Source organism: Sebastes fasciatus, chromosome 16 (genome assembly GCF_043250625.1).
Source record: "Sebastes fasciatus isolate fSebFas1 chromosome 16, fSebFas1.pri, whole genome shotgun sequence".
NCBI lineage: Eukaryota > Metazoa > Chordata > Actinopteri > Perciformes > Sebastidae > Sebastes > Sebastes fasciatus.
Window position 1 is genome coordinate 650,431 of NC_133810.1, and position 25,339 is coordinate 675,769.

The window sequence follows — 25,339 nt, forward strand, 5'->3', positions numbered from 1 at the left end:
ATAACATCTCTACAGTAAAGTGACCCGCCTGCAGTGAGGATCAGAGACGTCTCTGTCACGTGACTCAGTGTTTCAACATGGCCGCGGAGGACCTGCCGTCTGAGTTTGACGTCGTCATCCTGGGGACAGGTACAGAACACCTGAGTGTCTATTCCGTGTTGTGACCCGGGTCATGTGTCTGAACGAGTCTCTGCTCCAGAACATCCCGGTCTGAACCGGTCTGAACGGGTCTAACCCGGGAGTCAGGGTTAGGGTTAGCTAGAGGCTAACGGCCCGTTCACTTAGAATGACAGCGGCTAGCAGCTAACGGCCAGCTTCTGGAATCACACACACAGCTGCTGTTTGGTAGTGTTAGCAGCAATGTACACTATATCTATATATCTATATCTATATATAGATATAGATATATAGATATATAGCGTTAGCTCTGCTGCTCAGAGCTTTAGCCTGATGCTAACAGCTAACAGCTGTCAGTGTGATGCTATCAGTTAGCATCCTGAATACACTACAATAACAACCTGACAGGTAACCAGTCACTACTGTCACTACTGTCACTACTGCTACTACTGTTACTACTGCTACTACTGTCACTACTGTCACTACTGCTACTACTGTCACTACTGTCACTACTGCTACTACTGTTACTACTGTCACTACTGCTACTACTGTTACTACTGCTACTACTGTTACTACTGTCACTACTGCTACTACTGTTACTACTGCTACTACTGTCACTACTGTCACTACTGCTACTACTGCTACTACTGTCACTACTGTCACTACTGTTACTACTGCTACTACTGTTACTACCGTTACTACTGCTACTACTGTTACTACTGTCACTACTGCTACTACTGTTACTACTGCTACTACTGTTACTACTGTCACTACTGCTACTACTGTTACTACTGCTACTACTGTCACTACTGTCACTACTGCTACTACTGCTACTACTGTCACTACTGTCACTACTGTTACTACTGCTACTACTGTTACTACCGTTACTACTGCTACTACTGTTACTACTGTCACTACTGCTACTACTGTTACTACTGCTACTACTGTCACTACTGTCACTACTGCTACTACTGTCACTACTGTCACTACTGTTACTACTGTCACTACTGCTACTACTGCTACTACTGTTACTACTGTCACTACTGCTACTACTGTTACTACTGCTACTACTGTCACTACTGTCACTACTGCTACTACTGTCACTACTGTCACTACTGCTACTACTGTTACTACTGTCACTACTGCTACTACTGTTACTACTGCTACTACTGTTACTACTGTCACTACTGCTACTACTGTTACTACTGCTACTACTGTCACTACTGTCACTACTGCTACTACTGCTACTACTGTCACTACTGTCACTACTGTTACTACTGCTACTACTGTTACTACCGTTACTACTGCTACTACTGTCACTACTGTCACTACTGCTACTACTGTTACTACTGCTACTACTGTCACTACTGTCACTACTGCTACTACTGCTACTACTGTTACTACTGTCACTACTGCTACTACTGTTACTACTGCTACTACTGTTACTACTGTCACTACTGCTACTACTGTCACTACTGCTACTACTGTCACTACTGTCACTACTGCTACTACTGCTACTACTGTCACTACTGTTACTACTGCTACTACTGTTACTACCGTTACTACTGCTACTACTGTCACTACTGTCACTACTGTTACTACTGCTACTACTGTTACTACTGCTACTACTGTTACTACTGCTACTACTGTTACTACTGCTACTACCGTTACTACTGCTACTACTGTTACTACTGTCACTACTGTTACTACTGCTACTACTGTTACTACTGCTACTACTGTTACTACTGCTACTACTGCTACTACTGTCACTACTGCTACTACTGTTACTACTGCTACTACTGTCACTACTGTCACTACTGTTACTACTGCTACTACTGTTACTACCGTTACTACTGCTACTACTGTCACTACTGTCACTACTGCTACTACTGTTACTACTGCTACTACTGTTACTACTGTCACTACTGCTACTACTGTTACTACTGTCACTACTGTTACTACTGTTACTACCGTTACTACTGCTACTACTGTCACTACTGCTACTACTGTTACTACTGCTACTACTGTTACTACTGTCACTACTGCTACTACTGCTACTACTGTCACTACTGTCACTACTGCTACTACTGTTACTACTGTCACTACTGTTACTACTGCTACTACTGTTACTACAGTTACTACTGTCACTACTGTCACTACTGTTACTACTGCTACTACTGTCACTACTGCTACTACTGTCACTACTGTCACTACTGTTACTACTGCTACTACTGTCACTACTGTCACTACTGTTACTACTGCTACTACTGTTACTACCGTTACTACTGCTACTACTGTCACTACTGCTACTACTGTTACTACTGCTACTACTGTTACTACTGTCACTACTGCTACTACTGTTACTACTGCTACTACTGTCACTACTGCTACTACTGTTACTACTGCTACTACTGTCACTACTGTCACTACTGTCACTACTGCTACTACTGTCACTACTGTTACTACTGCTACTACTGTCACTACTGCTACTACTGTTACTACTGCTACTACTGTCACTACTGTTACTACCGTTACTACCGTTACTACCGCTACTACTGTCACTACTGCTACTACTGTCACTACTGTTACTACCGCTACTACTGTCACTACTGCTACTACTGTCACTACTGCTACTACTGTTACTACTGTCACTACTGCTACTACTGCTACTACTGTTACTACTGTTACTACTGTCACTACTGCTACTACTGTTACTACTGTTACTACTGTTACTACTGTTACTACTGTCACTACTGTCACTACTGCTACTACTGTCACTACTGCTACTACTGTTACTACTGCTACTACTGCTACTACTGTCACTACTGCTACTACTGTTACTACTGTTACTACTGTCACTACTGCTACTACTGCTACTACTGCTACTACTGTTACTACTGTTACTACTGTTACTACTGTCACTACTGTCACTACTGCTACTACTGCTACTACTGTTACTACTGTCACTACTGCTACTACTGTCACTACTGCTACTACTGTCACTACTGCTACTACTGCTACTACTGTCACTACTGCTACTACTGTTACTACTGCTACTACTGTCACTACTGTCACTACTGTCACTACTGCTACTACCGTTACTACCGTTACTACTGCTACTACCGTTACTACTGCTACTACTGTCACTACTGTTACTACTGCTACTACCGCTACTACTGTCACTACTGCTACTACTGTCACTACTGTTACTACCGCTACTACTGTCACTACCGCTACTACTGCTACTACTGTCACTACTGCTACTACTGTCACTACTGCTACTACTGTTACTACTGTCACTACTGCTACTACTGCTACTACTGTTACTACTGTTACTACTGTTACTACTGTCACTACTGCTACTACTGTTACTACTGTTACTACTGTTACTACTGTTACTACTGTTACTACTGTCACTACTGTCACTACTGCTACTACTGTTACTACTGTCACTACTGCTACTACTGCTACTACTGTCACTACTGCTACTACTGTTACTACTGTTACTACTGTTACTACTGTCACTACTGCTACTACTGCTACTACTGTTACTACTGTTACTACTGTCACTACTGTCACTACTGCTACTACTGCTACTACTGTTACTACTGTTACTACTGTCACTACTGCTACTACTGCTACTACTGTCACTACTGCTACTACTGCTACTACTGTTACTACTGTTACTACTGTCACTACTGTCACTACTGCTACTACTGCTACTACTGTTACTACTGTTACTACCGTTACTACCGTTACTACTGCTACTACTGTCACTACCGCTACTACTGCTACTACTGTTACTACTGTTACTACTGTCACTACTGCTACTACTGCTACTACTGTCACTACTGCTACTACTGCTACTACTGTTACTACTGTTACTACTGTCACTACTGTCACTACTGCTACTACTGCTACTACTGTTACTACTGTTACTACCGTTACTACTGCTACTACTGTCACTACTGCTACTACTGCTACTACTGTCACTACTGCTACTACTGTTACTACCTATACTACTGTTACTACTGTTACTACTGCTACTACTGCTACTACTGCTACTACTGTTACTACTGCTACTACTGTTACTACTGATACTACTGTTACTACTGTTACTACTGTTATTACTGTACTGTTACTACTGTTACTACTGTACAGTACTGTAGTACACATGTGAGGTACTGAAGTACACATGTGAAGTACACATGTGAGGTACTGTAGTACACATGTGAGTTACTGAAGTACACATGTGAAGTACACATGTGAAGTACACATGTGAGGTACTGAAGTACACATGTGAAGTACACATGTGAAGTACACATGTGAGGTACTGAAGTACACATGTGAGGTACACATGTGAGGTACTGAAGTACACATGTGAAGTACACATGTGAAGTACACATGTGAGGTACTGAAGTACACATGTGAAGTACACATGTGAGGTACTGAAGTACACATGTGAAGTACACATGTGAGGTACTGAAGTACACATGTGAGGTACACATGTGAGGTACTGAAGTACACATGTGAAGTACACATGTGAAGTACACATGTGAGGTACTGAAGTACACATGTGAAGTACACATGTGAGGTACTGAAGTACACATGTGAAGTACACATGTGAGGTACTGAAGTACACATGTGAAGTACACATGTGAGGTACTGAAGTACACATGTGAAGTACTGAAGTACACATGTGAGGTACTGTAGTACACATGTGAGGTACTGAAGTACACATGTGAGGTACTGTAGTACACATGTGAGGTACTGAAGTACACATGTGAAGTACACATGTGAGGTACTGAAGTACACGTGAAGTACACGTGAGGTACTGTAGTACACATGTGAGGTATTGTACTTCACTTGAATATTTCAAGGTGATGCTACTTTATACTTTACTACAGTTCATTTATCTGACAGCTTTAGTTAGTTTTTCATTTTAATAATGTTAATAATGTTATTGTAATAATAGTATTGTTATTGTATTATTTATAATATTGAACAAACATTGTGAAGGTGTCACTAAAGCATGAGTAATAATAATAATAGTACAACAGTCACAGTTTAAATACTTTAACTACATTTTACTGATTAAACTGATGTACTGTTACTGAAGGAACATTTTCAATGCACGACTATTACTGTAACAGAGTATTTATACTGTGTGGTATTAGTACTTTACTGTAACAGAGTATTTATACTGTGTGGTATTAGTACTTTTACTGTAACAGAGTATTTATACTGTGTGGTATTAGTACTTTTACTGTAACAGAGTATTTGTACAGTGTGGTATTAGTACTTTTACTGTAACAGAGTATTTGTACAGTGTGGTATTAGTACTTTACTGTAACAGAGTATTTGTACCGTGTGGTATTAGTACTTTACTGTAACAGAGTATTTGTACCGTGTGGTATTAGTACTTTACTGCAGTGAGCACACAATGCTTGAATGTTATAGAATCATAAGAAAAGAAAGTGTTCTATAAGTAGAATAAAATACTCTAACTGTAATATATAAGTATACATTAGTGAAGTATTTACTATGATATTTCTGGTCTGATACAACACTGATGAAGGAAGAACATAAATATTCACAAAATAAAACAACACAGAAATATATTCCACAATAAAAGCTTTTCAGATTAATGGAGGTGATGTAGCAGGTATTGATTATAGATTATTTATGATAGATTATTTATGATAGATAACTGATTATAGATGATAGATTATAGATTATAAATTATACATTATTTATGATAGATTATTGATTATAGATGATTGATTATTGATTAAAGATAATTGATTATAGATTATTGATGATGTGTTCAGGTCTAGCTGAGTCGGTGGCAGCAGCAGCGTTCTCCAGAGTCGGTCAGAGAGTTCTTCACATCGACAGGTCAGCACTCGTATATCTGCAAACATAATCTCAGTGTTGTGATTATTGATACGACTAAATCAATATATATATATATATATATATATATATATATATATATATGTATATATATATATATATATATATATATATATATATATATATATATATATATATGTATATATATATTTATATTTTACTGTGTGTGTGTTCAGGAGGAGTTATTATGCAGCTAACTGGGCTAGCTTCACCTTCAACGCTCTGCTCACCTGGATACAACAGCACCAGGTGAGTACAGCGCTGCTTTCTGATTGGCTGCAGGATCGTACTGCTGCTGACCATGAGGAAGTGTTGATCAGATGATTGATCAGATTGTTGATCAGGTGATTGATCAGATGAACAGTAACCTGTGTGTGCTGTAGGAGGAGTCGCAGCCAGAGGAGCTTCAGGATTGCTCGAGTCTGTTGGAGGAAGGGGAGGAGCTGATCTACCTGTCTAACTCAGACTCCGCCTCCATCAGTAACCTGCAGGTGTTCTGCTTCACCAGGTAAACCTCAGAGTCCTTTGATGACCTCCAGTCGAGGTCGACGCGCCGCATCTACACGATCAACTTCTCAACGGGTGTGGGAGGAGACCCTCGTGGGATCGCTCCCCCCGGCGCCGGCTGGTCCACATTCTCCGTCGCAACCGTCTCTAGGTCGGAATGTCGGAAAGATTTCCTAAATAAAGTCCGAAAAATGTCAAAAAATATCCGAAAAGCTTTCCAATTTTTTTGTTAAAATTCTGGAAAAAAAGTCTGAATAATTTCCGAAAAAGTTCAGAAAAAGGCTCGAAAAACGTCCTAAAAAAGTAAAAAAAAATCCTAAAATGTCTTTAAAACTTTTTTAAAAATGTCCTGAATAAAGTCTGAAAAATGTCAAAACATATCCGAAAACCTTCCTAAGAAAAGTTTTTAAAAATGTCAGAAAAATAAATGTCTGGAAAAAGTCGCATTAATTTCCTAAAAAGTTCAGAAAAAGGCCCTAAAAATGTCCCAAAAAGTCAGATAAAGGGCAGAAAAAAAGTTTAAAAAACGTTAAAAAAACAGTCAGAAAATGTAAAAAAGAAAAATAGTAAAAATAGTTTTATTTTTTTAATACCTTAAAATAGTCAAAACAATGTCCCAAAAAGTCAGACAAAGGTCGGGAAAATGTCAAAAAAGGTCTAAAAAAAAGTGTCTGAAAAATATAAAAAGTGTCCTCAAAATGTTTTAAATCATGAATTCCAATGTGCTGATGTGTAATATTGTTAATGTGGGTTAACGGTTAATTGTTAACATCCCTAGTCCTGAGACGGTTATTAATGTTGTTCTCAGTGAGGAAGATGAGGAGGAGGAAGCTCAGAGTTCTGATGCTCCAAACACCACAGAAGAAGACAGAGGAGGACCTGATGGAGACGCAGCCAAAGAAGCATCAGAGACCGAATCTGCAGGTTTGATTCTTTAATTAAACACTAAATATGATAAATATAATTAATATGATTAATATGATTCAGACGTTAATGTGAAACTTCAGAACCAGTTTAACAGGTGTGTTTTCATTGGTTGTAGATTCAAAGGAAGAAGAATCAAACCAGAAACCAGAAGAAGAGGACCAACAGGTGAGGGAGGAAGACGACCAACAGGTGAGGGAGGTAGAGGTAGAGGACCAACAGGTGAGGGAGGTAGAGGAACAACAGGTGAGGGAGGAAGAGGAACAACAGGTGAGGGAGGTAGAGGAACAACAGGTGAGTGAGGTAGAGGTAGGGGACCAACAGGTGAGGGAGGTAGAGGAACAACAGGTGAGGGAGGTAGAGGAACAACAGGTGAGGGAGGTAGAGGTAGAGGACTAACAGGTGAGGGAGGTAGATGAGGAGGACCAACAGGTGAGGGTGGTAGAGGTAGAGGACCAACAGGTGAGGGAGGTAGATGAGGAGGACCAACAGGTGAGGGTGGTAGAGGTAGAGGACCAACAGGTGAGGGAGGTAGATGAAGAGCTCTTAATGACGGGTCATCATGACTGACAGATGTTTTGTCCAATCACACAGCTCTCCCAGACAGAGGGGGAGGAGCCAGAGGTCGATCAGCCAACCCCCGCTGCAGCTCAGAGCCAATCAGAGCCGACCAGGAAGAAGATCAGCTACGCTCAGCTGGTGAAGGAAGGACGCCGGTTCAACATCGACCTGGTCTCCAAGGTAACGCCATGTAGAAATAAACACTATAACATCATATAACAACTTTATTTAGACGGAACATTACATAACAATATAATATCATATAATATAACATGATGATGGTGATGATGATGATGATGATGATGATGATATGATGATGATGATGATGATGATGGTGATGATGATGATGATGATGGTGATGATGATGATGATGATGATGGTGATGATGGTGATGATGATGATGATGATGATGGTGATGATGATGATGATGGTGATGATGATGATGATGGTGATGGTGATGATGATGAGGATGGTGATGATGATGATGTTGATGATGATGATGGTGATGATGATGATGATGGTGATGATGATGATGATGGTGATGATGATGATGGTGATGATGATGATGGTGATGATGATGATGATGGTGATGATGATGATATGATGATGATGATGATGATGGTGATGATGATGATGGTGATGATGATGATGATGGTGATGATGATGATGATGGTGATGATGATGATGATGGTGATGATGATGATGATGGTGATGATGATGATGGTGATGATGATGATGGTGATGATGATGATGATGATGATGATGATGATGATGATATGATGATGATGATGATGATGGTGATGATGATGATGGTGATGATGATGATGATGGTGATGATGATGATGATGATGATGATGATGATGGTGATGATGATGATGATGATGATGGTGATGATGATGATGATGATGATGATGGTGATGATGATGATGATGATGATGATGATGGTGATGATGATGATGGTGATGATGATGATGATGGTGATGATGGTGATGATGATGATGATGATGATGATGATGATGATGATGATGATGATGATGATGATGATGATGATGTTCTTCCTCCAGCTCATGTATTCTCGCGGCTCATTGGTCGACCTGCTCATCAAATCAAACGTCAGTCGCTATGCAGAGTTCAAGAACGTCACCAGGATCCTCACCTATCGCCACGGCAACGTGGAGCAGGTGTGTTCACCTGTCTGTCTCTCTGTCTACCTGTCTGTCTCTCTATCTACCTGTCTCTCTCTCTCTCTGTTCACCTGTCTGTCTCTCTGTCTACCTGTCTCTCTCTCTGTTCACCTGTCTCTCTCTTTGTCTATCTGTCTGTGTCTCTGTGTACCTGTCTCTCTCTCTGTCTACCTGTCTGTCTCTGTCTACCTGTCTCTCTCTCTGTTCACCTGTCTCTCTCTCTGTCTACCTGTCTCTCTCTCTATTCACCTGTCTCTCTCTCTGTCTACCTGTCTGTCTCTCAGGTGCCCTGCAGCAGAGCTGATGTGTTTGCCAGTCGTCAGCTGTCTGTGGTAGAAAAGAGGAAGTTGATGCGTTTCCTGACTTCCTGTGTGGAGGAGACGGAGGAGCAGCGAGGTGAGACAGGTTACCAACAACAACCACGTACGTTAATAAGATGAAGTCAATAGTTCGCTCAGCGTAACATCGTCCACCATGTTGGACTGAAAGAGACGACCAGACGCCAGTAAAACGTCCTCCTACCCAGAGACGTACTCTCTATGTTCCTGACCAACTGCTGACATGTCAGTTCCCGGGGCATTGTGGGTAACGTAGTCCTTTATCCCCCCCCTTCCCTTCAGCCTACAACGGCCGGCCATATTTGGAGTTCCTGCGTGACCAGCAGCTCGGTGACAACCTGGAGCACTTCCTGCTTCACTCCATCGCCATGGTAACAGAAGACACGCCCACAGAGGAGGGCCTCGCCTCCACGCGTCACTTCCTGCGCTGCCTGGGTCGCTACGGCAACACGCCCTTCCTGTTTCCTGTCTACGGACTCGGCGAGATCCCCCAGTGTTTCTGTAGGTAAGAACCTGTCAGGTGGTGTACTACTAATACTACCATTAGTACTACTTCTACTTCTATTTACTCTACTACTGTCACCACTGTTAGTACTACTTCTACCACTACTGCGTCTACACCTACTAGTACTACTACTGTTACACTGCTACTACAAGTAGTGCTGCTCTTGTTACTACTAGTATTACTACTGGTACTACTACTATATCTACTGTGTTACAGTAGAGGCGTTTGTGCTTATTTAAAGTACTAGTACCACTGCAAGTATTGCTTCCACATCTGCCAGTAGTACTACTACTTCTTCATCTGCCGGTGTACTGCATGGTGTGAGTACTGCAGTAGTAGTACTCCAGTGTGATGTACTTCTGCAGTATCTTAATACCAGCAGGGTCCCCGCGGTCGTCTCATTAGAACAGAGCATGAATATTAATGAGGAGGGTGTCGCCCAGGGCTCAGCTCATTTACATATTATACGAGCTCCAGCGGATATTACTGCTCAGCTGAGACACGTTCACACACACACACACACACACACACACACACACACGCACACACCTTATATTGTGTTAGTTTGTCAGCTCTACTGATCAATATTTCTACATAATCTAAACGTCTGTTATTGATAAACTATTACAGCTTTAAAACTCGTCAGTTTGACTTTTCCACTGACGAAGAAAGACATTTTTATTTGCAGAGTTTTTATATGGTATCTCAAAATGATTACCTAGAAAGTCATAATATCTGTTTATAAAGTCAAATCTTTACTTAGAAAGTCCATTTTAACTTTTTATTACTATTAGAAAGCATCATTTTATTTCTTAAGTTTGAAAATCAGATAATCTCCTTTTAAGAATACAGCTTTTACTTAAAAATGTAATTTTCCCTTAAAGGGACCTTGATGACTGAGAACCTTCACAAACATCTGTCCCTGATGTTGACCTGAAGTCAGACATTTAGACTTTAGACATTTACAGATTTAATTAATAAAGTCAATTAAAACGTCTCAACAGTTGATTTAAAGTCTCGTAGATCTCCGCCTCCTTCTCTTTGGCGTGGCCACCGATGACGGTACGCCGTAACGACAGGTGACTTCCTTCCTTCCTCCTTAGATTGTATTATTATTATTATTATTATTATTATTATTATTAAAGGTGATTAGACTACACACACACAAACACACACACACACACAACTGATGAATGTGTGTGTCCTTGATTAAAAGAAAACAAAGCATTAACTGTCCAGACGATGGAAATTACAGTTGTGTGATTTGGCTCAACATCTAACCATGCTTCAAAGAGACAGAACACACACACACACACACACACACACACACACACACACACACACACACACACACACACAGTAATGAACACGTGATGACAGATTGTGTGTGTGTGTGTGACTGAAAGTGTTCACTCTTCAAGAAAAGGTCAATGTGTGTGTGTGTGTGTGTGTGTTACAGTGTGTGTTACAGTGTGTGTTTGTGTGTGTTACAGTGTGTGTTTGTGTGTGTGTTACAGTGTGTGTTACAGTGTGTGTTACAGTGTGTGTGATTTATGGAGCGACCTGATTATTATTGTGATGATTAATCAGCTCAGCTGACTGAGAGATCTGTCAGTCATCATTCTCTTCTTTAAACATCATCTTAATAAAGCTTTTATTCTGAAAATCCTCACTCAGAGACAGAGTCTGAGGAGACCAGATCAGAGGATCTCACTATAAACTCTTAACGGGTTATTAACACATTAAAATCCCTTTAACATCTACAGAATATATGAAATGGTTCATCCTGAAGCTGGGGCTCATTAATGGATTCATTAAGGATTCAAATATATGAATGTTTCCTGTATGACCTCTTTGTTTTGATGTTCTTTAAATGAGTCAAAAATCACTTAACATCTACCAGATAGCATCAAACCTGTCCCTCAACTTTACCCTTAAGAGTTAAACCCCTTAAACTGTACAGATAAAACAATATAGCATTAGATCTTCATACCCACCTGATGATGATGATGGTGATGATGATGGTGATGATGATGATGGTGATGATGATGATGATGATGATGATGGTGATGATGGTGATGATGATGATGATGGTGATGATGGTGATGATGATGTTGATGATGATGATGGTGATGATAATGATGTGATGATGATGGTGATGATGATGGTGATGATGATGATGATGATGATGATGGTGATGATGATGATGATGATGATGATGATGATGGTGATGTTGTTGTTTCAGGATGTGTGCTGTGTTCGGAGGAATCTACTGTCTGAGACACTCGGTCACCTGTCTGCTGCTGGACAAGGACACCAACAGGTACTAATACTACTTTAATACTACTGGGAGTACTCAGAGTACTAGTCTGAGTACTCTGAGCGGAGAACTCCAGTTTGTCGTCGGTGTTTTAATGAGATTAAAAAATGAAGGAATTCAACAGACAGGTAGACAGGTGTGTGTGTGTGTGTGTGTGTGCGTCTGCGTGTGTGTGTGTGTGTGTGTGTGTGTGACCTTCCTGTTCAGAGCTGTGATTGGATGATAATTTATGATCAGTGAAATATTCAATTTATAGAGAGGAAATTAACATCATAATTTAACCCTCTGATCCTCTTCATCTCCTCCTCTTCCTCCTCCTCATCCTCCTCCTCTTCATCTCCTCCTCCTCTTCCTCCTCCTCATCCTCCTCCTCTTCATCTCCTCCTCTTCCTCCTCCTCATCCTCCTCCTCTTCATCTCCTCCTCCTCTTCCTCCTACTCTTCCTCCTCTTCATCTCCTCCTCTTCATCATGTTTTGCTGCCTGATTAAATGCTAGCAGAGCTAACAGAGCTAACAGAGCTAACAGAGCTAACCCAGCAGCAGGAGCTCTGACTGTGTGTTATTATCATCTGTCTATTAACCTTAAGAGTGTGTGTGACCTTCTAGTGTGTGTGTGTGTGTGTGTGTCAGAGGTTATGGATGAGCTTTTGTGCGCATCATTATTCCCAATAATAGGTTTCAGCAGCGCCTCAATGTGTGTGTGTGTGTGTGTGTGTGTGTGTGTGTGTGTGTGTGTGTGTGTGTGTGTGTGTGTGTGTGTGTGTGTGTGTGTGTGTGTGTGTGTGTGTGTGTGTGTGTGTGTGTGAGACACCCTTGAACAGGCAGCATCTGACCAATCAATCACTTCTCTATTGAGCAGGTGATTTAATGGAGTCAGATATTCAGATGGTTGTGATCTGACAGTCCGTTAAACTAACTGTAGGAAGTTAAACTCAGCTGATTAATCCATCAGTTGATCGACGGAACACTTTAGATTAATTCTAACTTTTGATTCATCGTTTGTTTAAAGCAAAATCACCAAAAAATCACTGATTCAAGTTTGTCAAATGTGAATATTGTTGTTTTTCTGAGTCTGTGAACTGAATGTCTTTGTGTTTTAAACTAAACGAGGCAGCTGAAGACTTAAAGAAACTCAGAGGGACGTTTACTGACATTTAAATTTAGTTTAAAATCTATCTGTCTTTAGTCTAATCTATGACATCATGGCGTCCTGTCTCCTCCCCTTTCTGTCAGGTGTAAGGCGGTGATTGACAGCCGAGGGCAGCGAATCAGCTGCAGCCATTTCATAGTAGAGGACGGCTTCGTGGGGGCGGACCGGAAGAGGGTGGCCACGCCCACAAGGTCAGGACCCACCAATCCTCAACCATCAAACAGTCATCATCGAAGCAGCCATCTCACACCCTAGCAACCACCAATAATCAGTTAAATCACACCCTAGCAACCACCAACAATCAGTTTAATCACACCCTAGCAACCACCAACAATCAGTTTAATCACACCCTAGCAACCACCAATAATCAGTTCAATCACACCCTAGCAACCACCAATAATCAGTTCAATCACACCCTAGCAACCATTAATAATCAGTTTAATCACACCCTAGCAACCATTAATAATCAGTTTAATCACACCCTAGCAACCACCAATAATCAGTTTAATCACACCTTAGCAACCACCAATAATCAGTTTAATCACACCCTAGCAACCAGTGATAATCAGTTTAATCACACCCTAGCAACCGCTGATAATCACTTTAATCACACCCTAGCAACCAGTGATAATCAGTGTAATCACACCCTAGCACAACCGCTGATAATCAGTTTAATCACACCCTAGCAACCACCAATAATCAGTTTAATCACACCCTAGCAATCAGTGATAATCAGTTTAATCACACCCTAGCAACCGCTGATAATCACTTTAATCACACCCTAGCAACCAGTGATAATCAGTGTAATCACACCCTAGCAACCACCAACAATCAGTTTAATCACACCCTAGCAACCACCAACAATCAGTTCAATCACACCCTAGCAACCACCAATAATCAGTTTAATCACACCCTAGCAACCACCAACAATCAGTTTAATCACACCCTAGCAACCACCAACAATCAGTTCAATCACACCCTAGCAACCACCAATAATCAGTTAAATCACACCCTAGCAACCACCAACAATCAGTTAAATCACACCCTAGCAACCACCAACAATCAGTTAAATCACACCCTAGCAACCACCAATAATCACTTTAATCACACCCTAGCAACCATTGATAATCAGTTTATTCACACCCTAGCAACCACTGATAATCAGTTTATTCACACCCTAGCAACCGCTGATAATCAGTTTATTCACACCCTAGCAACCACTGATAATCAGTTTATTCACACCCTAGCAACCATTGATAATCAGTTTATTCACACCCTAGCAGCCACTGATAAATCAGTTTATTCACACCCTAGCAACCATTGATAATCAGTTTATTCACACCCTAGCAACCACTGATAATCAGTTTATTCACACCCTAGCAACCAGTGATAATTAGTGTAATCACACCCTAGCAACCGCTGATAATCAGTTTATTCACACCCTAGCAACCACTGATAATCAGTTTATTCACACCCTAGCAACCACCAATAATCAGTGTAATCACACCCTAGCAACCGCTGATAATCAGTTTATTCACACCCTAGCAACCAGTGATAATCAGTCTGTGTGTGTCTTCAGGTTTCTGTCCAGAGCCGTGTTGATCACGGACGGCTCCGTCCTGCCCAGCGACTCAGACCAACAGGTAAATGATGCTCATAAAACATTTACATTTGTTTATTTTCTTTATTATTTTGCTGTTTTCTTCACTCTTTGTTATCAGTATTATTCTTATTCGGTACATTTTTAGACGATATCGGAGAAGCGTTTCAGAGACGGAGAGAAAGGGTTGCTAACAGCAGCCGTTAGCAGAAGGCTAAACTGTCATGTGGTGATGCTCTCAGAGCGTTGATGGACGTCTCTATCAGGTCAACCTGACTGACGTCTGCAGCATCAGGACCACGACGTCCGTCAGTCTCTGCAAAGACCCGACAGACTTTAATCAGACTCTCGGAGTGTTTCAGAGTGAAGCTTCAGGTCAGAGGTCAGCGTGTCCTTCAGTCCCAGTGCATTATGGGATTGATGTTCATGAATATCAGAGAAGTGATGAAGAAGACAAAAGATCAGAAAGAAAGTCAGAGAGGAACAGTCAAATAAATGTAAGAGTCAATTACTGAAGACAATCCTCAAAGTCACCTGAACACACACACACACACACACACACACACACACACACACACACACACACACTAATTAGGTTGTGAGTTAAATATTGAGATATTGAATGAGGTCTGGTCAGAGTGTGTCAGCCTGCAGTGATCAGTAATGAGATGAAACTAATCTGGTTCTCTGAGGACGTCCTCCATTAAAGACATCTCTCTGTCTGTCTGTCTGTCTGTCTGTCTCTCTGTCTCTCTGTCTGTGTCTCTCTGTCTAACTGTCTCTCTGTCTAACTGTCTCTCTGTCTGTCTCTCTGTCTCTCTGTCTGTCTGTCTCTCTGTCTCTCTGTCTGTCTCTCTGTCTAACTGTTTGTCTCTCTGTCTGTCTGCCAGGTCTCCATGGTAACGGTTCCTCCAATAGCAGCAGGATGTCCGGTGGTGAAGATGGTGGAGCTCTGTCCGTCCACGATGACCTGCATGCCGGGGACACGTGAGTCTGAGTCTGTTTGTCGTCGAGCTGCTATGAGACAGAAAATATTCAACAACACTGAATAACACTGCAAAGTTACACCAAATGTTGGAGAGGACAAACTGTCTTCAAAGGGGTCCCTTGACCTCCCTAAAGACCCCCTGGACCCCCTAAACCCCCTAAAGACCCCCTGTAACCCCCTAAAGACCTCCTGTAACCCCCTAAAGACCCCATGTACCCCCTAAAGACCCCTGGACCCCCTAAAGACCCCCTGTACCCCCTAAAGACCCCCTGTACCCCCTAAAGACCCCTGGACCCCCTAAAGACCCCCTGTACCCCCTAAAGACCTCCTGTAACCCCCTAAAGACCTCCTGTAACCCCCTAAAGACCCCCTGTAACCCCCTAAAGACCCCTGTACCCCCTAAAGACCTCCTGTAACCCCCTAAAGACCTCCTGTAACCCCCTAAAGACCTCCTGTAACCCCCTATAGACCTGTAACCCCCTAAAGACCTCCTGTATCCCCCTATAGACCTCCTGTAACCCCCTAAAGACCTCCTGTAACCCCCTATAGACCTGTAACCCCCTAAAGACCTCCTGTAACCCCCTATAGACCTCCTATAACCCCCTAAAGACCCCCTGTACCCCCTAAAGACCCCCTAGACCCCCTGTAACCCCCTAAAGACCTCCTGTAACCCCCTAAAGACCCCCTGTACCCCTTAAAGACCCCCTAAACCCCCTAAAGACCCCCTGTAACCCTCTATAGACCTCCAGTAACCCCCTAAAACCCCCCTGGACCCCCTACAGACCCCCTGTAACCCCCTACAGAAGACTAGACCGGCTCTCTTGTGGCTCTCGGAGGGTTAAATATATGAAATATGTTAAATGTGAAAGATGTGAAGCAGAGAGGATGATGGTCTGAGAATCCTCCAGTGTCCTTGAAGAGAAAACTGATGAATCCACCAACAGAAACACTGATTAATGACACACACACACACACACACACACACACACACACATACACACATACTGCTCTGTGTGTGTGTGTGTGTGTGAGCTTCTTATTCTGCTGTGTTGTCGTGATGCTGCAGTGTGATTGGTTACTGAGTCAGTGGGCCTGAACGCCTTCAAAACAAAACACCATTTATCTAACCACACACACACACACACACACACACACACACACACACACACACACACACACACACACACACACACACAGCGTTTTCATATCCACAATAAAGTCGTAAAAAAAAAGTCTTAAAATTGTGTTCCAGACCAATCAGCTGATTATTGACATAATAATCAGTTTAAGTCACTGATCAAAGAAATGTAACAAATAAATACTTATATATAAATTGAGTGAATTATTTATGATTAAAATAATAAATCTATAATTCATGTGTAAACTGTTATTAATGCAGTAGTTTAATGAGGTTTACTTCCTGTCCGTCTGTAGATCTGGTTCATCTGACCTGTCAGTCAGTCGGCTCCGCCTACGAGGACCTGTCGCCGCTGGTTACCAGGATGTTCCGCACGCCAGAGTCACATGACCAAGGTAACACACACACACACACACACACACACACACACACACACACACACACACAATGCCAAGACCTGAATGCACACAATTAGAGTAATAGAAACGCTGTTCTCCTGGTGTCCTGATGTTGTTGAACATCTGGTCGCCGGTCATCAATACTAAACGTCTTGAGTGGTGTCTAGTTTCTGTAATTCTAAAGTTCCTGAGTATGTAGATATCTACGGTAGAAACACCGTCTCTGGATGACGTCATGTTGAGTGTTGATGGAGCGGCTGCAGAGCCCGGTGCTGATCCAACCAGACTCCATTCACAAAACAAGCATTTTAAAAGTTGTCAGCTTGTCGTCACGGTAACAGACGTGACAAAGCACGTATTCAGACGTTTTACTGATCAGCATCATGATGTCGTTATTTCAGCATCATTTTGATCCGTTTATTGATTTTAAATCAGAGCTCAGTCTGTTGATTCTGGGTTCATACCATCGATAGAACCAGATGAATCCAGCCGTGAATAAACGGATCTGGAGGTGAAACTGTGGCGAGCAAAGCGCGGCGTGCTGTGAACACGGTAGAGATGATACTCTCTCTATGCTGTAAACTTTCTCTCCTCTCTGACCTCCTCCTCCTCCTCCTCCTCCTCTCTTTGTCTTTAATTCATTCATCATCTTCTTCTGTGCTTTTAATTATAACATGAACAACCTCCAGGAACACACGGGGAGGATGGATGGATGCAGGTGGACAGAGATTCATCACTGATGATGAGGAGAGAAGTTTCTGTTAAACTGCAGCTTCAGCTTCTTTCAGTCTGAAGCTCAACACTCTGATCGACCTGCAACCGACATTATCTCTTTCATTACAATTACATTTATTTATTCTTATGTATTTATTTATTGTTTCTGTTATTTTGTCCACTCTATTTATGTACATGAGAAGTAGAGCTCTCTTTGACCTCAATAATAAACACACCGTAGAATTAACCAACGCCGTCACAGTGAACACCATAACAACGCCGTCACAGTGAACACCATAACAACGCCGTCACAGTGAACACCATAACAACGCCGTCACAGTGAACACCATAACAACGCCGTCACAGTGAACACCATAACAACGCCGTCACAGTGAACACCATAACAACGCCGTCACAGTGAACACCGTAACAACGCCGTCACAGTGAACACCATAACAACGCCGTCACAGTGAACACCGTAACAACGCCGTCACAGTGAACACCGTAACAACGCCGTCACAGTGAACACCGTAACAACGCCGTCACAGTGAACACCGTAACAACGCCGTCACAGTGAACACCGTAACAACGCCGTCACAGTGAACACCGTAACAACGCCGTCACAGTGAACACCGTAACAACGCCGTCACAGTGAACACCGTAACAACGCCGTCACAGTGAACACCGTAACAACGCCGTCACAGTGAACACCGTAACAACGCCGTCACAGTGAACACCGTAACAACGCCGTCACAGTGAACACCGTAACAACGCCGTCACAGTGAACACCGTAACAACGCCGTCACAGTGAACACCGTAACAACGCCGTCACAGTGAACACCGTAACAACGCCGTCACAGTGAACACCGTAACAACGCCGTCACAGTGAACACCGTAACAACGCCGTCACAGTGAACACCGTAACAACGCCGTCACAGTGAACACCGTAACAACGCCGTCACAGTGAACACCGTAACAACGCCGTCACAGTGAACACCGTAACAACGCCGTCACAGTGAACACCGTAACAACGCCGTCACAGTGAACACCGTAACAACGCCGTCACAGTGAACACCGTAACAACGCCGTCACAGTAAACACCGTAACAACGCCGTCACAGTGAACACCGTAACAACGCCGTCACAGTGAACACCGTAACAACGCCGTCACAGTGAACACCATAACAATGCCTTCATTTCTTTAACGCCACTCAGTTCTTTAACGCAACTTGTGATGTTTTTGCTCAGCTTTTTAATTAAGTATTAATTTTTCTTTTAACCGTTTAATCAATAGCATTAATCGGTTAAAATTCTTAATGTCGGTTAAACAGTTAATTATTAACAAGGATGCACCGATGCCGACACCAGGATCGGGTATCGGGTCCGATACTGATCTCATGTACTCCTAAAACGGCACCGATACAACGGCACCGATACCACGGCACCGATACCACGGCACCGATACAACGGCACCGATACAACGGCACCGATACCACGGCACCGATACCACGGCACCGATACCACGGCACCGATACAACGGCACCGATACCACACCGATACAACGGCAACGATACCACGGCACCGATACCACGGCACCGATACCACGGCACCGATACAACGGCACCGATACCACACCGATACAACGGCAACGATACCACGGCACCGATACCACGGCACCGATACCACGGCACCGATACAACGGCACCGATACCACACCGATACAACGGCAACGATACAACGGCACCGATACCACGGCACCGATACAACGGCACCGATACCACGGCACCGATACCACAGCACCGATACAACGGCACCGATACCACACCGATACAACGGCAACGATACAACGGCACCGATACAACGGCACCGATACAACGGCACCGATACCACGGCACCGATACAACGGCACCGATACAACGGCACCGATACCACGGCACCGATACCACGGCACCGATACCACGGCACCGATACAACGGCACCGATACCACGGCACCGATACAACGGCACCGATACCACACCGATACAACGGCAACGATACAACGGCACCGATACCACGGCACCGATACCACGGCACCGATACAACGGCACCGATACAACGGCACCGATACCACGGCACCGATACCACTTTACGGCAGCGTGACGTTAACCTCTCGTCACCATCTCTCGGGTCGTCCCGCTCCACCTCCCTGACGGTGTGGTGAGACGGGCTGAATAACGTGGTTTCGGTGCATCTCTAGTTCTTAACGTCCCTAGTCCTGGTTAAAACGTGTGATTCAGGTCGTCAGACTGAAGGTTTGATGTGACGCGGTACTAAACATGGTGGTAGTTTAGAACGTGTGGACGGTGACTTCCTGTCCCTGAAGAGCCCCCCCCCCAGTGTCTCTGTATGTTAATCTGACATTTGGTCCCTTCAGAGGATTTGATCTCACTGAGACTGACATTTAAAGCCTCCATATTCTTCATCAGACGGTCTGACAGCGTGATGTTCTCTCTCCACACAGGAAGTACAGCACTGCAGTTTCACTTAACAAAATAAAAGCTCTCATTCAGCTCCATTGATCTCCAGATTTAACCCCTAATACACCATATCACACCATAACGGGCGGCTGTGGCTCAGAGGGTAGAGCAGGTTGTCCACCAATCGGAAGGTCGGTGGTTCGATCCCCGGCTGCTCCGGGTCACATGTCGATGTGTCCTTGAGCAAGACACTTAACCCCAAATTGCTCCCGGAGGCATAGCCATCGGTGTGTGAATGAGTATTTAGATTAAATCCTGATGGTCAAAGTTGGCACCTTAGTAGCCTCTGCCATCAGTGTATGTGAATGTGTGTGTGAATGGGTGAATACTGACATGTAGTGTAAAGCGCTTTGAGTGGTCGGAAGACTAGAAAAGCGCTATATAAGTCCAAGTCCATTTACCATTTACCATAACACACCATAACACACCGTTCACATCCGACAGGAGCAGAGCTACTCTATTAGAACCCTACAGTCTGCTGCACCTCCTCCTCCTCTCCTCCTCCTCCTCTTCCTCCTCCTCCTCCTCCTCTTCATCTCCTCCTCCTCCTCTTCTCCTCCTCTTCTCCTCCTCCTCCTCCTCCTCCTCTTCATCTCCTCCTCCTCCTCTTCTCTTCCTCTTCATCTCCTCTTCCTTCTCCTCCTCCTCCTCCTCTTCATCTCCTCCTCCTCCTCTTCTCTTCCTCTTCATCTCCTCTTCCTTCTCCTCCTCCTCCTCCTCTTCATCTCCTCTTCCTCCTCCTCCTCTTCTCTTCTCTTCCTCTTCATCTCCTCTTCCTTCTCCTCCTCCTCCTCGTCTTCATCTCCTCTTCCTCCTCCTCCTCTTCTCTTCTCCTCCTCTTCATCTCCTCTTCCTCCTCCTCCTCCTCTTCTCCTCCTCTTCTCTTCCTCTTCATCTCCTCTTCCTTCTCCTCCTCCTCCTCCTCTTCATCTCCTCTTCCTCCTCCTCCTCTTCTCTTCTCTTCCTCTTCATCTCCTCTTCCTTCTCCTCCTCCTCTTCATCTCCTCTTCCTCCTCCTCCTCTTCTCTTCTCCTCCTCTTCATCTCCTCTTCCTCCTCCTCCTCCTCTTCTCCTCCTCTTCTCTTCCTCTTCATCTCCTCCTCCTCTCCTCCTCTTCTCCTCCTCTTCATCTCCTCTTCCTCCTCCTCCTCCTCCTCCTCCTCTTCTCCTCCTCTTCATCTCCTCCTCCTCCTCTTCTCCTCCTCTTCTCCTCCTCTTCTCTTCCTCTTCATCTCCTCCTCCTCTTCTTCTCCTCTAATTGACATTTGACTAACAACCTCTTTGACATTTTACACATCTCTTCTTTTCTTTTCTTTGCTGTTGTCTCTTCCTGTCTTTTTAAAGGGTAACCATGGCGACAGACGTCTTTGAGGTTGCTGTTTGTTGTATTGATCATCAGAGTGTAATGTAATAGATTACAGTTACTGGTCCCAGTAACACGCAGCAGGAGGAGTCAGATGGATTTGCTTCATCTGAGTCTCTGTGGAGGTAGAAGGAAGTTACCGCTTTTATTGTGGTAGTCTGAGTAACGTGACGTCATATCTGTTAATCCGTAATTGATATAATAATAATATATACTTTATTAATTCATATAATAATAATAATATATATAATATAATAAACTTTATTAATTAAAGTCATAGTTTAATTAACTTTATTAATTAATATAATAATATATATAATATACTTTATTAATCAAAATCACAATATAATAAACTATATTTATTAAATGACTATAATAAACTTTATTAATTACCTGTCTGTCTGTCTGTCTGTCTCTCTCTCTGTCTGTCTCTCTCTCTGTCTGTCTCTCTCTCTGTCTGTCTGTCTGTCTGTCTGTCTGTCTGTCTGTCTGTCTCTCTGTCTGTCTCTCTCTCTGTCTGTCTGTCTGTCTGTCTGTCTGTCTGTCTGTCTGTCTGTCTGTCTGTCTGTCTCTCTGTCTGTCTGTCTGTCTGTCTGTCTGCAGAGAGCTGCCCGTCTGTCCTCTGGTGTCTCTACTTCAACATGGTCGACGGTTCTGGTCTGGAGGTCGAAGGTCACGACCTCCCGTCTAACGTGTACGTGTGCTCCGGACCGGACGGAGAGCTGGGTCACGAGCACGCCGTCAGACAGGTGAGACTCTGAGGATGGATTCAGGTATCTGCTGTCATTAACTCAGACTGAAACACTCATCCAGAGCTGGTCACATCAGATCAATACCTTTATTGATCTATTGATCACTGATTGATCTAATAAAAGACGTGTCATTTCTACGCTGCGTTCAGGCCGAGTCCATCTTCCACAAGATTCTTCCTGAGGAGGAGTTCTGTCCTCCGGCTCCCAACCCTGAAGACATCATCTACGACGGAGACAACACCTCCTCCAACACCGGAGAGGAGGAGAAGGACGGAGGAGACGAGGACAAGGATGGAGGAGGGAAGGATGATGGAGAGAAGGATGGAGGAAAGAAGGATGATGGAGAGGAGGATGGAGGAAAGAAGGATGGAGGAGAGAAGGATGATGGAGAGAAGGACGGAGGAGAGGAGGATGAAGGAGGAGAAGAGGAGGAGGTGCTGCAGGAGGAGCAGAAGCCTCACTCTGAGGAGTAAATCTTCATCCTTCCATCAAAGCCAGAACCTCCTGCAGTGCATTGTGGGTTAAAGTTGCCTTCATTCATGGTTTTAAATCTTTATTATTATTTTTCTATTATCAGTTTTTTTATTTTATTTTCAGAACTTTATTATTTTTCTGCTTCCTGTCTTATATAAATATCGTTCTGTGTAAACATTAAAGCTTCAACATGAATTCAAACCGTCATCAGAGTTTATTATAACCACAGGTTATAACCAGAGTTTATTCACAACAACGTCAACACAACAAGTCATAGTTTAATAAACTCTCTTAATATAATAATAATAATAATATATATATAATACACTTTATTAATTAAAGTCAGAGTATAATAAACTTTATTAATTAATATAATAGTAATATATATATAATATAATAAACGTTATTAATTAAAGTAACAGTATAATACACTTTATTAATATAATAATATATATAATATAATACACTTTATTAATTAATATAATAATAATAATAACAATATAATAAACTTAATATAATAATAATAATATATATAATATAATACGCTTTATTAATTAATATATATATATATTTATATATATAAATTAATTATATATATATTATTATATTAATTAATAATATATATATATATATATATATTATTAATTAATATATATATATTTATATATATAAATTAATTATATATATATATATATATATATATATATATATATATAAAATATATATATATATATAAAATAAACTTGATTTCCAACAAAGATAAAAACAGTTGTCCCACCTTTCAGAGCTCCATGTGAGAAACACAATTAATAAAGTAAAATAATATAATCTGAGTTGGTGGAAGGTTGAAGGCGTTTGAGTCCAGAGAGACTTCAGGAGGAACCAATGTGAGAGCTCTCGGTTCCGGCGGACGGTGATGACTGCTGCACGCACCTGCGGCCATGTGTTGACACGTGAAGGCTGCTGGTCAGGAGGACTACAGGTGAGTCTACAGGTGAGTCTACATACAGGTGAGTCTACTTACAGGTGAGTCTACATACAGGTGAGTCTACCAGTGAGTCTACATACAGGTGAGTCTACTTACAGGTGAGTCTACTTACAGGTGAGTCTACCGGGTCTAAACAGAACACCTGGGGGTTCTTTTACCTGCTTCACACCTGGAGGCTCCTTCAGGCTCCTTCAGGCTCCTTCAGGCTCCTTCAGGCTCCTTCAGGCTGCAGCTGTTTAAAGGTGAGATGGAGACCACCACTCCTCCATGTTTATGTTCTCAGGTTGGTTGGTGTTCTCTGGTTGAAGTTCTCTGGTTGGTGTTCTCTGGTTGATGTTCTCAGGTTGATGTTCTCATGTTGATGTTCTCTGGTTGGTTGATGTTCTCAGGTTGATGTTCTCTGGTTGGTGTTCTCTGGTTGGTGTTCTCTGGTTGGTGTTCTCATGTTGATGTTCTCTGGTTGGTTGATGTTCTCAGGTTGATGTTCTCTGGTTGGTGTTCTCTGGTTGGTGTTCTCTGGTTGGTGTTCTCAGGTTGGTGTTCTCTGGTTGGTGTTCTCTGGTTGATGTTCTCATGTTGATGTTCTCTGGTTGGTGTTCTCAGGTTGAAGTTCTCTGGTTGGTGTTCTCTGGTTGATGTTCTCAGGTTGATGTTCTCATGTTGATGTTCTCTGGTTGAAGTTCTCTGGTTGGTGTTCTCTGGTTGATGTTCTCAGGTTGATGTTCTCATGTTGATGTTCTCTGGTTGAAGTTCTCTGGTTGGTGTTCTCTGGTTGATGTTCCCATGTTGATGTTCTCTGGTTGAAGTTCTCTGGTTGGTGTTCTCTGGTTGATGTTCTCTGGTTGGTGTTCTCAGGTTGAAGTTCTCTGGTTGGTGTTCTCTGGTT

General features: G+C 42.7%; 1 protein-coding gene across 6 annotated transcripts; it reads left to right on the forward strand.

Annotated features, from left to right (window-relative positions):
* Positions 1-37: 37 nt before the first annotated feature.
* chm (CHM Rab escort protein) lies at positions 38-23,660 on the forward strand. 6 transcript variants are annotated; one of them, XM_074610173.1, is made up of 19 exons: positions 38-129; positions 5,949-6,015; positions 6,210-6,282; positions 6,417-6,541; positions 7,349-7,464; positions 7,583-7,656; positions 8,059-8,205; positions 9,090-9,206; positions 9,494-9,605; positions 9,830-10,052; positions 12,298-12,375; positions 13,606-13,713; positions 15,102-15,165; positions 15,389-15,619; positions 16,013-16,109; positions 17,545-17,643; positions 22,843-22,988; positions 23,141-23,278; positions 23,354-23,660. In XM_074610173.1, the coding sequence occupies exons 1-19, from the start codon at positions 78-80 to the stop codon at positions 23,462-23,464; spliced, it is 2,178 nt and encodes a 725-aa protein (XP_074466274.1). In that variant the 5' UTR covers positions 38-77; the 3' UTR covers positions 23,465-23,660. The 6 variants fall into 6 exon arrangements, with proteins under 6 accessions (XP_074466274.1, XP_074466276.1, XP_074466272.1 ...); XM_074610175.1 differs by having other exon boundaries at positions 23,141-23,254; positions 23,381-23,660; XM_074610171.1 differs by having other exon boundaries at positions 23,141-23,660.
* The last annotated feature ends 1,679 nt before the right edge of the window (positions 23,661-25,339 follow it).